The sequence below is a fragment of the Micromys minutus genome (assembly GCF_963924665.1).
Source record: "Micromys minutus genome assembly, chromosome: 8".
NCBI classification, from domain to species: Eukaryota; Metazoa; Chordata; class Mammalia; order Rodentia; family Muridae; genus Micromys; species Micromys minutus.
This window is the reverse complement of record NC_137977.1, coordinates 25,105,418-25,123,763: the sequence shown is the minus strand read 5'-3', so window position 1 is coordinate 25,123,763 and position 18,346 is coordinate 25,105,418. Positions and strand designations below refer to the sequence as shown.

General features: G+C 41.1%; 1 protein-coding gene across 1 annotated transcript in view; it reads left to right on the top strand.

The window, feature by feature from the left end:
- Positions 1–1,417: 1,417 nt before the first annotated feature.
- Positions 1,418–18,346, top strand: part of DIAPH1 (diaphanous related formin 1) — an 83,376-nt gene continuing 66,447 nt past the window's right edge. The window contains 1 exon segment of the mRNA XM_080920160.1: positions 1,418–1,628. Coding sequence (XP_080776286.1) covers positions 1,512–1,628 — 117 coding nt within the window. The 5' untranslated portion in view covers positions 1,418–1,511.

Genomic DNA, 18,346 nt, shown 5'->3' with positions numbered 1-18,346 from the left:
GACACAGTAAGTTCTTGGCTATGCTGGATGTAAGAAGCTGCTCATGAACTGACTGAGGAACAGAGCTGGATCCTGTGTGTAGCAGACACACACACAAACCCCTTCCTGGAGGAGTTTACAGGACCTGGCAAATGTGGGTGTTATCAGTGGTACAAGAAAGGAGTGACAGATAGCTCACAATGTTCTTTCACTCAGCTTGGAAGTAAGAGCGTTGGAATTCTTCTGGACAGTCTGTAGTTAGAGCTGGACTGCTCTATGCAGCTTCTCCTCCCGGAAGAAGGAAGGTTGGAAACAGGAGATAAAGGCTACATTCAGGAGGCAGCACAGTTGGTAGAGTCCCTGGTATTAACTAAGCACTGGAGGCTCCAAAAAGTTATTGACCCTGTCCTCAGAAATACATACTTGCAGTCCGTGGGGTTGATCATCTTCAGTTCATACTGGAAAGCCCCATATTAGGTGGATGTAGCCATGAAATTGATGGAATTGCTGAGGGAGAAGAACATGTAGAGACTATACCCAGAGACCTTGTGGGCATGTTTGGTTAATGCCCATGAGGAATCCTGATTAAACATGGTGTGGATGTCTGATTAATCCATATAAATTTCTATCAATTATTTTACAAGTCACTTCAACTCCCAGAGTCCAAATTTCTTAAATGGTGATACCAGTGGACTCTATGAGGAAATTGTGAGGATTTAGTGAGGAAAGACATGCCATGTTTAACATATGCATGTTTAACATACTACATGTTTGTGCCCAATACGTAGTAACTAATTGCTGCTTAGGTTACTGGCAATAATTGGTTTGTTCATATATAAAACAACTAAAAGGCTAGCCTAGGATTCAGAGCTGGGTAATATAACTCCATAGCTGGAGTTGGTACTGGCTCAAACTCTGTTCTTGGCACATAGTTTTCTATATCAGGTAACTCATTTTTCACATTTTTCACCGCATGGGCATCATATACATAAAAACTGCATTATCCTACAAAAACCTAGCCTTAAACTTCCAACCAAGATAACAGTGTCTCTATGATAAGAGTCTTGGTTCAGACAATAAAATTCTGGCTGGAGTGTGAGATGGTCTAGCTTTATAACCACGTGGGTTTCTGCGTGGGAGCCTAAAGGCTTCCTCTGTTCCAACCGCCAGGGGGCGGTACTCCCTGCTGTGGCCTGGCAGAGCAGCGCCGCCCACTCTCCATTTCACCCCCCCCACACGTGGGTCCGAATGGTTAGGCCCGCCGGGCAGGTAGCGCGCTTCCGCGGCGTCCCTCCACCCCCCTCCCTTCCCCCATTGGTAGGGGCTGCGGGTCCGGGCGGAAGTGGGGCAGGCGGGCGGGAGCGAGGCGTCACCGTTGTATATTCATGAGGCGCGCGCAGCCCAGCATGTTAATGAGGCGGGGCGCGGCGGCCGGCTAAGAAGGCTGCTGGGCGGCGGCGGTGGTTGCTGGCTCGGGGCAGCCGGGCGCGAGCGGCGTAGACAAGGGGTCACTGACCGGCGCTAACTAGGACATGGAGCCGTCCGGCGGGGGCCTGGGGCCCGGCCGCGGGACCCGGGACAAGAAGAAGGGTCGGAGCCCGGATGAGCTGCCTACGACGGGCGGCGACGGCGGCAAACCTAAGAAATTTGTGAGTGTCCCTCCCACCCTGCTCCTCAGCCTGGCGGAGTGGCCGCCCTCTGGACTCTGGCGACCCTCGCTGCCCTCCGGGGGCGTCTGCCTGCCTCTGGGGAGCCGCCCCCGCGCCTCCCTTCCTGGTTTCTCTGGGTCCTGGGCTTCGCGGTCCCACATTCTCCCCCTCCGGTCATCCGGCAGCCGGGATGTCCCACCTGGCCCTCGCCTCGGCCACCCTGGAGCTTCCCTCGCTGTTCAGTCCGCAGGCTCTGCGCTCCCGCCCCCGTGCCCCCACGGGCTCTCAGTCCCACTTCCTTTTTTCTGCTTCTGGTACCCCAACACGTCTTTTTTCCCCTTCTTTCTTTCTCTTTGCCCCGGTAAGCTGTTCTGAGTCCATTTTCTCTTCTCATCCGTATTCCGTTTGGAGTATTCTTTTTCTTTTAAAAGGTCATTTCCTTTCTCACTAGTAATCCCTTTCACCTGCTAACTTACTTTTCTCCCTCCCAGTCCCCTTCTGCCCGGTGTCACCTGGTAATGCTTCCCCTCAGGAATGTTACCTTACTGAGTCTCGTCTTCTCTCCTTTGGACGTTTGTCCTTGTGATTATTGGTCATTGGGGCATGGCGGTAATTGGATTTCCTTTCCACAAAACCTGTTTCTTTTTTTGCCCTGTTGCTTAACACTTCAGAGGGTTAGAACTTTAAAGATACTATGCCCTTCATGACCCGAGAGGGTGATTAAACGTCTCTCTTAGATTTCAATTCCAATAAATTTATGAGTAATTTAGTTGCTTTTTATACACTTAGAAAATAACCATTTTCTCAACTCATCTTTTCACCATCTTCTGGGCCCCAAGGTTCCTGACATCCCTTTTCCTAACACCTGTTGGAGAGCAACTCTTTCCTCAGGTGCCAGCCAGTTCGAGGGACTGTCGATGTGTGTTCACGTGACGCTGTTTTACTACCTGTTGCCTTTCCTAAGTCCTCTTTCTTCTCTCTCCAGGGAGAGAGAGAAGGAGGGGGAGAGAGAGAGAGAGAGAGAGAGAGAGATAGAGAGAGATAGATACTTAGATACTTAGATACTTAGATACTAGATACTTAGCTTGGCTTCCAGGTAACATAGTAATCTCTTTGACCAACTAAATGTCATAATTCTTAGGCCCTGTCTCCCACCCCCAATATTCTGATCCAAGTCCACAAGTTTGGAAAGTAAATTAATACAAGTGATGGATAATGGGAAGAAAGTGTTTAGTGACCTGCAGGGTTGAGAGAATACTAGACAGAATTAAAAGAGTGACTCATCTCTTCCTATTTCTAGCAAGACCAGGTGTTCCTGGTCTGTCCTTTCCAGTGACATACAGGGTGTCAGTAACTGTTTGATTGAGCACATACTATTCTAGAAATAGGATCCCTTGGTGACCAGAGCAGTAAGTATAGCCTTAGGGTCTTTCTTTAATGGTCATACGAATTAACTTTCCAGTTTGAGAGTTTTCCTTACACAACTTTCCTTCTGTAGTGTAATTTTTGGGCTTATATTTCTTCTATTTCTGTATGTTTTTGTTTTGACTTTGTTGTCATGGATACTGTTTGGCCTTCTCTATCCAAACTCTGGCTATTCTTGATGATTTGTGGTGACCTCTGTGACGTGGTATTGTTTGCTTTGTTTCAAGTTTTATATGTGTTTTTTAATTTGATCAAACACTGCATTTTATAAGTTGGTGAAATCTACTTAAGTGTGTGGTGCTGTAAGGTGAGAATTCCCAGGAAACCCAACTTCTTTTCACCTGTTTTTTGGCACGTCACAGAGTCTTGTGGGGCTGAGTGGATTTGGCCCAGAGTTGTTACTTGCTGTATAGAGGGTGGAGCTGAACCTAGTTCTCTTTTACTGAGGTTCTGGTTTTAACCCTTACCTTCACTAAATTTTTGAAAGTAGGTATTGTAAGCAGTGAGAGTTGAAAGGTTTCCGGGACAGCTGGCTGCTTCACTTCTTAATTGTCAAATACAATCTACCTTCAGGCATGAGGATATTCTTTCTTACTGCTTTTTATGAGAGCTATGAAAATGAGAGACTAGAAGCCTTTCGATCCACTTCTCCTTGTCTCAGTGTGTGTAAATGTGGGAGTGGGTGGAGTGGGTGAGGTTGCTGGTGTGCTTTTGTTACCCAGGGCTCTGTTTTCCTGAACTTACTGGCTAAATCCAAACTCAAAGCTGTTTCGCCTACTCCACCTTTTCTCAAAAGCAGTATCCGCCAGAACGCCCTTTCTGAGTGTGCTATAAAAACCCTCTGGCTTGGACTAAGGGTGCTTGAAGCTTTGTCTTTGGTTGCAGCCGGGGCTGCAGCCACACCTTTCTGAGCAGGTGGTTTGCATTTGAAGGACTGCAGTTCATACCTTTCTGGCCTATGCAGATTCTAAGGATGGGCGGCCAGAAGAGAAAACAGAGCTTATCAATTGCTTGGGATCTGCTCTTCAGCCTCTGAGGCGACTTGTGTGGAGAGCAAGTAGAATTCTAGTTTAGAAAGTGGATAGGCATCATCTTTTAAAGGCATGGCTGTTAGAAATTTTGACGTGACTGAAGCTAGGTTGCTTGGTTTTCCCCTCTGGTTATGGATGAGTCTGTCTTCTGGGCCAGGAGCATTTCCTTCTCCAGCATTATCCCAGTTCCTTTCAGAGGAAGGAAAATAAAAATTTGGAGTGAACAGAGTGTTTCGACTTTGCAGCAGTGACGGATGTGGGTGTCAAATACACTCCTTTCTGAAATATATGTAGACTCGGTACAACCAGGAGAGTTGGGAGGCTGCAGAGTATCCCTGCATTTAATAAATTACATGTCTTCTCATACAATTGAGAAATTAATGCATTTTAAGAACAGCGATTGCTGATTCAATGAGAAACATAAGTTCTAAAAGCACGGAGAGTTCCAGTTCTTAAAAAAAAAAAAACCCTGAAAAGTTTTTTAAAGATGCACTTATTTTTGTTTAATGTGTTTGAGTATTTGATCTGCATGTGTGTTACGTGTACCATGTGTTGCTTGGTGTTTAAGGAGGTCTGAAGATGGCATCAGATCCTTAGAACTAGAGTTCTAGATGGTTGTGAACTATCATATCATGTGAATGCTGGAAACTGAACCTAGGTCCTCCGCAAGAGCAACACGTGCTCTGAACTACAGATATATCTTTGCAGCCATCAAGAACTGAGCATTTTGGACTGTAAATGTTTGTTATAAAACTCTCAGGAAGTAGTAATATTAGTGAGGACCAGTATAATTTTGATAAGCACATGATGAACCACAACAGGCCTGTTATATATTCTGTATGATAGGATAACCTTATTGGCTTATACTATAGTTTGTTTATAAATGGACTGCCAAGTTATTGTAGGGGAGAATTATCTTCAGTGAGATGAAATAGAGACCTCAAAGATAAGGTTGTATACCACATGTGATTCAGAGGAACAAGTTAAAATCATGTTTACTATAAAGAAATATGAGACATGGTAGATAAACAAAGGGTTTCACTATGAAAGTGATTTCTTTATTTTGTGTTTGTTGAAAACATTCACAGTTACAGAAACCATTCTCATTTTGAAAACTAATTTTATATTAAGAATTTTTCTTTTTGTGTTGAGCCTTATGTTGTTAATCACAGTAATAGGGAAACAAGCGTCTGGCACAGCAGCCAAGGCCTGTCACTGTTGGAATGACACTTACCTGTAGTCAGCTGTTTGCTGTCTCTGTTTTCACTTCTCCTTGGTCTTCTGGTGGCTGGTTTGAGTACAGCCAGGATTTGGGGCAACCAGGCGGTTAGAAATGATTAAAACTAAAATTTTGTGTACTCATATACATTAAATAAATCTTAAAAGCGGGGTGGGGGTGGGGAGATGGCTCAGCGATTAAGAGCGCTGACTGCTCTTCCAGAGGTCCTGAGTTCAATTCCCAGCAACCACATGGTGGCTCACAACCATCTGTAATGGGATCTGATGTCCCCTTCTAGTGTGTCTGAAGATGAAGCCAGCTTCAGTGTACTCATATACATTAAATAAATATTAAAAAGAAAAAAAAAGACTAAAATTTTAAGCCAAGCATGGTGGCCTTGAATCCCAGACAGGTGAATCTTTGAGGCTAGCCTGGTCTATGGAGTGAGTTTCAGGACAGCCAGGGCTACAAAAACAGAACAAAACTAAACAAAACAAGCAACCCTGTTTCGGAGGGTCGGGGGTAGGGGTAAAGAGAGTACTAAAGTTTATGGAAGCAAAAAGTGGAAAGTAAAAAATACTGTAATTTCTATGCAAACCTATTTTCTCTTAAAACAAAAACAAACCCAGGTGTATAATTGTTGCCTTTTTACTGTGGAAAAAGACAAATATTGAGACCAATATTTTAATGAATTTCTTCCTTATAGAATAAGTGGGTAAGTCATTCTTTTAGTTTTGAGATTTTTTTTTTTTTAACTTCTTTTCATTCTTAAAGATCGTTTTGAATGGTACCCTTAAAACTTGAGAGCTGGGGGGGCTGGTGAGATGGCTCAGTTGGTAAAGGCATTTGCTGCTAAGCCTTAAGATCCCCAGCATTCACACGGTGGAAGGAAACAAGTAACATTTCCACATGGACAACCATGTACATGTACACACACACACACACACACACACACACACACACACCAAATAAATAAGTGCTAAAAGAATAAAAACTTTGGCACTAATGGAGTTTATAATTTCATTAAGTCTAAACACTCAGTGTATCAGCCTTTTCTTGCAGTTGTCTGCTGAAAATGTCAAGGGATTGAAAGGTCGAAGGTGGATGAATAAACAGAAGGGAAGCAGACATTTTGATTAGTATGTTTTCTTTATTAAAAAGTAACACAGGAAGAAACTTGGTGCAGGAGTGAAGAGAAGTGGATTCTTTATTGCTTGGCTCTGTGACAGTCAGGGACTGTCATTTGCCTTTTAGACATTGTTTATGTTTTTTTTGTTTTTCCTTCAAGAAAAGGACAGCATAGGCAGAGCATGCAGAGGAATGTAACCATATGGACCTGGATTAAAAGAGGTATAGCTTGCTAGCTTTTAGCATTTGGAGACCTTGTATTCAGCACTATTGACCAAACCATCCCAGAGTTGGAGACCTTGTCAGATCTTGATACAACCATCTTTAGCTTGGATTCTAGTGTGTCTGTGACCACTGAGGCTCTGACAGTCTTGAACTTCTCCTTACCTGCTCTTTGTGTGTCTTTCTTGAGGATACTGTTTAAGGTTTTGATCATTAAATATTTGTCTTTGTTTAGCTTCTGTACAAGTCTTTGGAATATGTGTGTTTTGAGTGTATTTTATTCTTCTTGTTAACTATTTGAATTTCTTAACAGTATATTCTGAAAAAAGGGGGACTGTTTAGTTTTGAAGAAGCCCCTTTCCTCCCACTTTTGCTCTTTGTGTTGTTGTAACATGTTTACTAAAAGCACACCTATTTTCTCTCTTCAGTGCTTGGGCTCCACATGCTGGTTTTGAGTTGGAATTTTCACCTTTAGACAAGATGGTTTATTTTTTAAACTTTTAGGATCAGGGAATGAGATTTCCTTTTACCCCGGACATCTCCTTTTGCTCCCCTATAAACACACACACACATACACACACACACACAGTTAGATAGGACTACCTTTTGTTTTCCTGTGCTCAGTATGCTACAGGTCGTATGTTAGATTGTATAAATATTGGTGAATGTTTAGAATTTTACTTAAGGATGTGATAGATTCATTCCAAGGTAAAAAGTAATTAGCCTGTGGCAATAATATCAGTTTGAATGAATGCATGCTTCCTGTGTGCCTAGCAATGCTAAATTTGTGAACTCAATGACTTGCTAGTCTCAACGATAGCTTTAATAAAATACACATTATTATTGTTCTGTTGGCTTAGAATCCAATGAGACTGGGCAACATGCTCAAGGACATAGAAGTAGAAAGTAGCAGAGCTAGGATTCCATCTAGATCTAGCTGACTGATTGATTACTTTGTAATGCCATTTCATACGTAATCAGCCTTTCATATCTGCTACATAAGAGTATTCACTTCTAGAAATTTGCTAGAAACTTTTGGTTGTATCCCCCTAGAGTCTTTTGGTCATCTGTAGTCTATTAAAACTGGATTTTCCTAGAGTCCAATTAGTGGGAAAATAGTTCAGAGTTTAGAGGTACAAAGTGCATTGGCTAAGTGCCTAAATGCTTTGTGCATTTAGTAATTTAGACTTTGAATCAATTGGAAGAATCATAATTAAAATGATCTTAGACCTGAGAAAGTGGCAGTTACTGAGCGTGTAAACCCCATCTTTCCCGTCTCAGGAGGTATTCAGTTGTGTAAAACATTGTAGAGTAACCTGATCTCTGTTGCAAGTGGACCAGCTTTAACAGCCGCATCTGTCGGCAGTCTCAGTCGTTGAAGTTGCTGAGAGCAGCAGAAGTGAGGTGAAGCTGAGACCTGAGACTGTCTATGTAATTAGCCTTTTTATGTTGGAATTTGATGTCGGGCATCCGTAAACACTTACTATCCTGAAACTTAGGCATTTCACATGACTGCTAACTCCAGGGTCTCTTCCGAGTGAGAACTGCTGGCTTTGCTCTTTAGACCTGGCAGGTATTTGTCTGTAGTTAATAATTAAGACATTGCCACAGATATCCATGTACACAGAACTGTAATTTTCTGTATGATTGGTGGTAAAAAGTAGAGAATAGAATTTCTCGTTTGCCTCTGTCCAAATAGATCTACCTTGAATCCAAAAGCCAGTCATAAAGTCATGTAGTTATTGTATCAGATTTCAGTCTTGGTTTTTAACAGATTATAGTTTGGGCCATATATATTTATACCTAGACTTAAAAGGCTCTATCTAATATAAATTGTAAATATAAAAATTGTGTGCATGGGCATGCTGCTGGGGCTCATACATGTGGCTTTGTATATGGTAGGCAAGCACTCTTCCATCAAGCTACACTTTGAGCCCAGCATAAACTTTAAATTGATGTCTAAATTTAGCGAAATGGGAAAATTAAACAGCAGTGTTATTGGACTGAGAGAAGAGCTAAGCTTCAGAATCTCTGTTGGATGTGAAAAGAATCTTAAAATGATATAGCTTGTTCCTTAGATAAATGTTATCCTGAACCAGTGGTCTGCCCAGTATGCAGTTTGGAACTACATGTTCTGCTGTCTCCATGTATTGCTGCTTGGTTGTGACCTTACCACTAATTGATCATGTGAATTTTGGACAAGTCATTTTAGTTTGCTTGGTCTTTCTTATAAAACCTGAGGGGTTATTATGAGTCATTTCCTGAATTTTCTGCCAGTGCTGTGCCCGTGTGCTGGTGTCTTAGACTCAGTAGTAATCTAGTTTGGCCGTGGACAGTGTTAGATTTATAGGAGATAAGGGTTGGGACTGGCCCTGGGAGGCAATCTGACTTGTAGGGAGGAAGGGAATTTTCTGAGGTGGGGAGAAGTTTGAACAGAGGCTCAGATGTATGGATGTGTGCTGGAAGTGAAGGGAATGGCATTGTTACAGGAGATTGGTGGGTGTAGATCATTAGGAACGCTGAAGCCATTTCACTTGACAGAAATGTTAGGTTTCCTTTATGTAAAACCTATAGGAAAAAAAGACTGAAAAATTAGCATTTTATACCATATGGTACACATTGATATCAGTTTGGGCCATATAATGTATTGTGGTGACATTACGTAATCAGGATATCTAAGAACTCAGACTTGTGTTAAGGTCCAGGAAGTATTTATTTTTATTTTTTATTTTTTTGTATGGGTATTTTACCCACAGATGGGTGCTGAGAATTGAACCCTGGTCCTTTGGAAGAGCAGTCACTACTCTTAACCACTGAGACATCTGTCCAGCTCCCAGCAATTTCTTTTTCTGCTTTTGATGATGTTTAAGTAGCTTCAAGTCTTTACCACTCATAATAATCTGTCTTTGTAGAGATTGGGTCTTGGAAATAATGTGGCTTTTCAGCTGGACTTAAGGCTGTATGGCCAAATTGTAGGCACAGATAACACCTTTGTGAGAACAGTCTTTGGTCCAGTGTTTGGTCCCAGTTTCTTTTAAATATTCTTCCTGACATTTGTGGTGCTACCTTTGGTTGCATGGTTGTAAGTGTTCTTCATTCTTCCTTGAATGCGAACACATTAGTCTTGTTCTAGAGTCTTAACCATCCATCCAGCTAGTGTGTAAGGTTCCTAAAAGCAGTAGTGGGGCTTAGTGCTTGTTATCTATGACCTTCTCTGCACTTAGTTTCTGTGTTAGTTTGGGAGTCTGGCATCAAGATTCTCCATGCTCATGGTCTAATATAAGAAACCGACATTTCTAAAAACATGAGCTATCTCTCGCCAAGGTAAGTGTGAACTAGAGAGCCACTAACATAACTACCCCAACCAGAGGAGCCCTACAAAGTAAAAAATGATTACTGTCTCTGGAGATACTGCCTCACTGTCCTGACTTGTGTCAATGAAGGAACATTATGTATAATTAAGAATCTCTGAGTTATTTTACAAAGTGCAAGGCTGCTGACTTTCACCACTATAAATGAGAGGAGTATTTGACTCAGTGCTCATTTAAACAAGGGCAAGTTCCGTGGTATTTGAGTCTGTTAGCCATAGTCTTTGATGGTATACAGAGGGTTACACATGCCATTAAAGAGGAGCCTGAGAATAGTAGTCTGCAGCATATGCCTGGGTCTCCATAGTTAATTGTAGTGGTCGGAGTGTACTATATTCTTTCTTTTTAATTTTTAAAAAAATATTATTTTATGTGTCTGAATGTTTTTCCTGAATGTATGTATGTGCAGCACATGAGTGCCAGGTGCCCGTGTTGTTCAGAAGATGGCATTGGATGCCCTGGAACTGAAGTTAAGGGTAGTGGTGAGCTGCCATGTGGTACTGACACGGGGTCTGCAGGAACAAGTGCTCTTAACCCTTTTGAACCCTCTCTCCAGCCCCAGACCATTCTTTCTTAACACATATTCCAGTCAGCTGTAGAATTTTTTAGTTCCTTTATTTGGCCATAGAAGCAGATAGCTTTGTACTGTTGTAAAACTATTCCATCTTGTTGGACTTACACAGATGGGTTAGTTTTGTTTTTGTGTGAAATGTATACTAAGGCTCCTCACTTGCAGGGTTCTCTAATGTCCTTTGGTCCTGGTACTTTTGAAGGATGGGAGTTGGTCCTGGTTGGCAGCTCTTAGCCTCTGCTACAGCTTGTTCGTTGCATGTAGGCTGAGGGTGACGTCTGTTTCCTGTGATTGAAACCACAAGAAGAAGTGGTGAGAAACCACTGTAGGATATGTATTATCAGGCAAGCAGCAGGCAGTGGGCACCCCTTAAAGAGAGCAGTAGTAACCAATTACAGTCTTTTCTTAAAGAGACCTTAGAAATGATTTGACCCAGTTTTCTTTAAATGAGGAGAATGTGGAAGCTTACAGCCGCTCTGTTGTCCTTAACTAGATGAGCTAGGTTTTAGACTCCAGCTCTTCAGTATGTTCTCTCACTTTGTGTGATTACTCTTAAGTTCTGCATGTGTTCTTTGTCCGAATATTTACTAAGGTATATAAGAGGGGAGAAAGTTTTGAATACTTTGAATATGGGAATTGGATGATGTTTTGCTTTAAATGCTGTGCTAATGAGTTGTTAAAAACTTTTTATACATTTTCAAAACATCAGTATCCAAGAAACCAGACTTTCTGCTGTTTTTTAATTTTACATAATAGATGGATATTCTAGTCACTATCTTTGCACAAATTGTTTTTACAGAATACAACCATGGCTTATATACTTTTTACTTTTTAAAATACTGTAAAATTTCCATCTCTTCAAGCTTTAAAAATTATTTTTATTTGAAATGAAAATGCATTGTTAAAAAAAGATTTATTATGTGTACAGTGTTCTGCCTGAATATATGCCTTATGCCAGAAGGGCACCAAGATCTCATTACAGATGGTCCTGAGTCACCATGTGTGGTTGTTGGGAATTGAACTCAGAACCTCTGGAAGAGCAGTCAGTGCTCTTAACCTCAGAGCCATCTCTCCAGCCCGAAAATGCATTTTTTTAAAAAAAAATAAAGACAATATGTAGCTTTTCTTAAAAGAATGTAGATATGTATAAACAGAGTAAAACAATCCCTTTGTGTGTTTTGTTTGTTTGTTTCTGGGATTTTTAGAAACAGAACCTATCTTTGTATCCCTGGCTGACCTGGAGCTTGCCCTGTAGGACTCAGAGAGATCTGACTGCCTCTGCCTCCCAAATGCTGGGATTAAAAGCATGTGCTACTACCTCTGCCAGGCTCCCTTGTTTTTCAGAAATTGAAGTTGTTTAAAGTAGGACCAAAGAGGGAAATACTTGCTATTTGGAATTATTTGGGCCTAAGTACTCTGGCATGAAGTTGAGTATGTGATTATTGTGCCATAGCATAGTTTAACATGGGTTGATTTCTAGAAGGATCAGAATGACTTTAACTTTGCCTTATATTTCTGGTGAACATTCATGAGAATTTAAATTATCATTGTGTTCTCTGCTCTTCATGACTCCCCTTTAGATCTTGTTCTAGGTATATAAAAGACTGGGAAATGTTTTTTGTATTCAAGTCTGGCATTTTGAATAGCAGTGTAATTTTTGTGTTATTTACGGCATTACTAGTAGGTGATTATTTTGGGGTATTCAGTGATGATGTTGATGAGAAAAGGGGATGTAACTTATTTGGAATAGATCGTAATGCTTGGTGCCTATATGTAGAAGTGATTGCAGCTGTAGAAACTTCCTGTCTGTTGGGCCTTGGGTGTGTCACATGTGCTTACCCTGAGAAGTACTGCTGCTCACATCACAGGGGAGGAGGACAGAGTTGCTACGGTGATTGAGAAACAGCATTCCTGAGTCACTGACTCTTTCTAAATGGTCAACACCCCCTTTTTTTTTAAAGGAGCAATGGCAATCTTCCTGAACTCAGAAGCCCAATAAGAAAACAAAGAACAAGCATAGTATTTGGAGCTTGAGAAATATATTTAAACTTTGGAAAAGAGTCTGCTAACATTATGTGTTCAAGTAGGAAGTTTTGTATATAGCTGTCTGCTAGTGACAGGATATTCATTCATGGCTTTCATCCCCTTCCTTCAGCAGAGAAGATGGGCATGTTTGTCAGATACTTATTCCCAGCTCTGAGTACTTTGTTGGCAGCTTGTTTTCCTGACCCAGGAATGTCTTACAGTGTAAGGTGCTGGCACTGTCCACTTGTAAGAGGCACAGAGTGTTCACAGCCTGGCGTCTGTGCTGCATTAGTGGAACTGGAGTGGCCTTGTCTTCTTTCCAGGCTGTTGTTGCCTACCTGTGAAGCCCATCCCAGCACTCAAAGATGAGGAGACAAGAAGTTACTTTTTCCATTCCCTCAGATCTGTGTCCTTGACCATGAGAGTAACAGATATTTTGAATCTCTTAGCAAGCAAATCCTAATATCAAGGCAGTATCTCAGTGTGGCTTTGAACTCTCAATCTTCCTACCTTCTCCTCCCAAGCAGTAGGACTGTTAAGTGTATACCATGCCTGGTTTCACAGTTGGCTTAGAGTTTGTAGTCTTCATTTTCTAAACCTTTGTCTTTTTTGCCTCCTATTTAGATTTCCTTTTCTCTCTCTCCCTCTCCCTCTCTCCCTCCCTCCCTCCTTCTCTCCCTCCCTTCCTCCTCTCAAGGTGCACCATTCCTATTTAGGCTAATAGATACCAATAATTGTGATGTCAGATTTCTGTAGATGGAGATGAGATGTCAGCTTATTTGCCACCTTCCTTTGATGGAAATGGAAGGAAAAACTCTTTGTATTTAAAGTTACTCATTTCTTTCTCTCCAGTTCTGTCTGGAGTCCAACCGGTTTCTGTGGGTCTGTCATTCTGTCTTATTTTTTCAAGACTCTTGGTTTTTGTCATTTTACTTTATTATTGATCTTTCATCTGCAGCCTAATGAAGATAGTATAGTCCTAAAGACAGGAATTAAAACCATGGTAGATTTCAAACAGCAAACTCACACCTTACCAGTACTTGCTTACTGACCTTTGGTGGAATGTAAAATTTGTGGCAAGGCTAGATGAAGAGTTCGTGTTGTTAACCCCCATGGCCTCACCATTCTAAGGACCTTACTGTGAGTTCTGTGCTAGAATAAAAAAGCGAATCAGAGGCAGACCCCACAGATCTGTGTTCTGGATGTCAAGCTTGACCTTCCTCTACAGGATCTGAGAGGAAGTTGTTGGCCACACTTATTTCCCACTTTGCCTGTGGGTAGTAGTAGCCTTTGTCATTGTTGAGAACTTACTACTTTTCAAAGGTGGGAACACTCCTAAATGATGTCCTGTCTGTTTCATAATTGACTATTTTCCCTAAGGACAATTCATAAATATGTCTTGTGGGCTGGAGCACTTAGCATAGTCTCCAGTCTCATTCATAGCATAAGATATTATTCTTAAAGGCTTAATCTGATGGTTTAGTGTATGTAATAATTCTACTTTTCTATCAGAGAACTCAAAACTTTTTATCACGTGCTCAATTTGAACAGCATTAATGAATACACCGTACTTATGATGGTGCTTCAAAATCTATAGCAGTTTTAATTTCAAAATAAAGTTTAAGCGATATCACCTCAGTAAAACACAGCATTTGCCCCTACTTGACAGCCACAGAGAATTGCAACAAGTATCTGTTAAGAAGGCTCTGACATATAAAATATTAAGAGCCTAACCTAGGTAATGGCTAAGTGTAAATTTATAGGCAAAGCATGGTCTTTGTTTCCTCACAGTGTGTTACTGAAGTATAGTGTTGCTTAATTAGTCACCAGGTGGTTATTTTACTAGGAGCTTTTCTGTAGTAACACAGAAATCACTTTACAGGCTGATCTCACCATCTCTTTTCCCTACCTATCAGCGATCCTAAGAGCTGTCTGCAGTTATTTTGTACTTTTAAACTAGGTACTCTCCTTCTCATTCACTTTTGAGACTGGGTTTTTCTACCTAGCCCCAGGGTGGCCTTGAAATAGCCATAAAGCCAGGTTGGCCTCAAACTCAGAATCTTCCTGCTTTCATCTCTTGAGCTCTGGAATTACATAGGCAGGCTGCCACAGCTCGTCATGGTTTTGTTTTTTTAGTAAAACACAGCACAAAGAGTTAAAGTGACTTACAGCTCAAGGTTTTTTCTTTTAGAAACTAGATCTAGATAATTCCAGATTTCAGCAGTTGAAATAATGTATGAATTTCCTATTGCTGTGCAGTAAATTATTACCCAACGTAAAACATGGCATGGATGGTGTGGGTGGCTTCTCAGAGGGTGACAGGGCTGAAATCAAGAAGTCAGCTGAGCTGTTCTTGCTATAGAAGCTCTGCTGAAAGTCGGCTTTCAGAATCATTGAGTTGTTGAAGAACCCAGTTCCTCACAGTGTGGGACTCTGTTTCTTTGCAGGCTTGGGTCAGCACCTAGAGGCTGTCTGCCGTTTTGCTTTGGCCAAGAATGGCATGCTGAATCGGTGTGTCTTGACTTCTAGATTTAAAGCACAATTGTGGTTGGCTCCGGCTAGTAATCTTTCTTAGGACTCGTTATGTATCTTTCTCTGTTGTCAGCAACAGAGTCACAGCACAGAGTGGGCTGTCACAGTCCCATTTCACAGTTGTGCACAGGCTAGAGGTTTGGGGTCACATCTTAGAAGTCTACCACACAAGTATGTTCCTTGCTTTGAATTACCCCAAGGTAAATAGTTAGGAAAAGAAAGTGCTGCATACCTTTAATCCCGGCACTCCAGAGACACAGGCAGGTGGGTCTGTGAGTTCAAGGCCAGCCTGGTTGTTTTAGGGTTTCTGTTGCTGTGCTAAACACCATGATCAAGTGAGGAGGCAAGAGTTTATTTCGTCTTACAGTTCAGCAGCATTCGGGAAGTCAGGGCAGGGGCCTGGAGGCAAGAACTGGAGCAGAGGCTGGGTTTCTTCTCTGTGGCTCTGGCTGTCTTTGAACTCACTCTGTAGACCAGGTAGTCCCCCAGCTCAGAGATCTGCCTGCCTCTGCCTCCCGAGTACTGGAAGGTTTCTCAGTTGAGATTTCTTCTTCCAAAATGACTCTAGTTTGTGTCAGGTTGACATACAAACTAGCCAGCGCACTGGTCTACACACTGAGCTCCAGGGCAGGCAGGGCTGCATAGAGAGAATCTGTCTCAAAACCAGAAACAATAGCAAAAAGGTGCTGTGTTACTGAGGAGAGAACTCAGGGGTCCTGGTCTGCCCAGGTTCATCACAGTGTGGTGCCAGCTGATTGATATATTCAGCTGTGTGGTTGTGGTAGTCACTTAGCCAGAGCTCAAGCATACAAGTTATATTAGCCTGAACTAAACCTTTAGAAAACAGTGAGGTATGGGTTTGCACTTGTGGGCTTATATTTCCCCTTTGCTGGCCATGTGGTTTGTGAAGTAATTGAGCATAGTCCTAGGAATTAAGTCACTTTTCTCCGTGTAATATACTCTGTTCAGAGTAATAGTTTAGTCATATTCTCTTATTAGATTATTGCTAAGACACTATGTAACTACCTTCTGCCTGGCTATATAAACAGTCTGTATCAAGAGATAGTCCTTAATTATTTTTAGTATTATGTGCCTCATTCATGATTCAAATTAAAATTTTAAAATTCAAAGAATCATGTAGAGATAAATATGAATAAAGTTTCTTTGAGTTTACTGTAGGTACAACTGTATTATTAGACATACAAGAGAACTGTCTATGTGACTGACAAATTTAGTTCTATCAGCTCAAAATATTGGGGCTAGAAAGATAGCCCAACATTTAATTGCCCTTACTATTTTTGCAGAAGACCCATTTGTCATGGGACTTATAACCACTTGTAGTTACAGCGTCAGGCGGAACTTCATCTGTGGCCCTATACTCACTCACATATACCCACATAGACATGTACACACACATAATTAAAAACAAAACCTTAAAAAACTAAAGTATTCATACATAAAAGCCACCACAGTAATAAAACAGGTATACAAAAGATATCAAAGTTAATTTACATTATATAAATAGTTACTCGGGTATATATTAGACTCTTGAAGTCATTTAGTTTAATTAGTTGGGACTTTCAAACCTTAGAGGGCTTGCCTTGTAGGTAAGAGTTTCTCATCTGTTTTCTTATAAATAATAAAATTATCTAGTTCCTGATTTCTCTTTTAAAAGATTATTTTTATGCTTATGGGTCTGTGTGGGTTTATGTGCACAATCTGTGTGCAGATTTCCATAGAGACCAGGAGGTATTGGATCTCAAACTGGGTCCTGAGAACCAGACCTAGGTCCACTGGAAGAGCAGTAAGCATTCTTTACCTCTGAGCAATTTCTCTAGCCCCAAGGAAGTTTCTGATTTCTTGTAGATGGTAGCCAAAAGATTTACCACATAATGCATTAGTATGTGGTGAATGAATCAGAAACCGAATAGCTGTCTGGAAGGGGAAGAAGGGGAAAGGGCAGGTTTTCCATTTTGATTGATAGTTATTGCATTGCACTACATTGTCAGCTGTATTGTATTTGATGGTGTTACTGTTGAAACATGTTGATGCATGCAAGTAAGGCTCAATGAAACAGATTTTTCAGCAAAGATAAAGCTTCTTTTAGTAAATACAGTTTTTTAGGCCTTTTTTTCTAACCACCTAATGACTTGTAGATATTTATCTACTGATTCAATTCTGGCAAGAGTCTTATAGAATAAGTGCTCTACTTTTATTAGTAATCATTTGCATGTAAATGAAATATTATAAAAATCGAGTAACAAGAAAAGGCAGTATTATCCCTATTGGTAGAAGACCCTAGGAGACTGCATAATATCTTGAAGTCATAAGTCAATTTTAGATTGTCAGAATGTCAAGACCTGAGAGAGGACAACGGGAACCAGCAGGCCAAGAGTGGGGCCTACTAAGCAGGTGAGCATCTCGCAGGACTGCACTAAAAGCCAGCTTCTTAGACTTCAGGCAGGAATATGGTTAGGAAGGCATACTGTTGTCAATTTTGTGTGCCTGTGTTCACCATGATTGGCATCAGTTCTGTTGAATAAATTAGAGCAGAAAAAATTCTATGGGATGATGTGTTTTTGACAGTTTAGGTATTGAAGCAAAAGCCAGACAAGCAGAAACATATGCATGACAGTGGACTATCATTCAGTGTTAAAGTGCAACAAGGGATCAAGATATGAAGACATAGAAGACCCTTAAGTGTGTACTAAGGAACGTGTGTACTAATATGAAAAAGCTACAAACTGTATGGTGTTTTAGAAAAAGCAAACTAGGAAGGCATAATGATCAGTGACTTCAGGAAGAAGGGGATGAAAGGGCCCAGGAGCCAGAACTTTCATATTGATGAAATGGTTATGGTGTGTGTTTGCTCAAACCCATAGACCGTAAGATACTAAGAGTAAACTTTAGAGTAAATTGTGGTCTTTGAATGACTATGGTATCTCAGTGAAGGTTTCTTAATTGTAACAGATTAGTGAAGAATGTTAGTAAAAACAAGAAGCTAAGTTCTGGGACAGGGACATACTGGAAAGTTCCATAGAGATTAGATGGTGGTGTTCTCAGTAACACATGTATATGAAACAAGTGATGTCCTATGATAGCATATGCAACACAGGAACTCATGCAAAAGTGAAGAAGAGAACTGACTCCACAGAATTGTCCTCATCTTCACACGTGCACTGTGGCATGCACGCCTA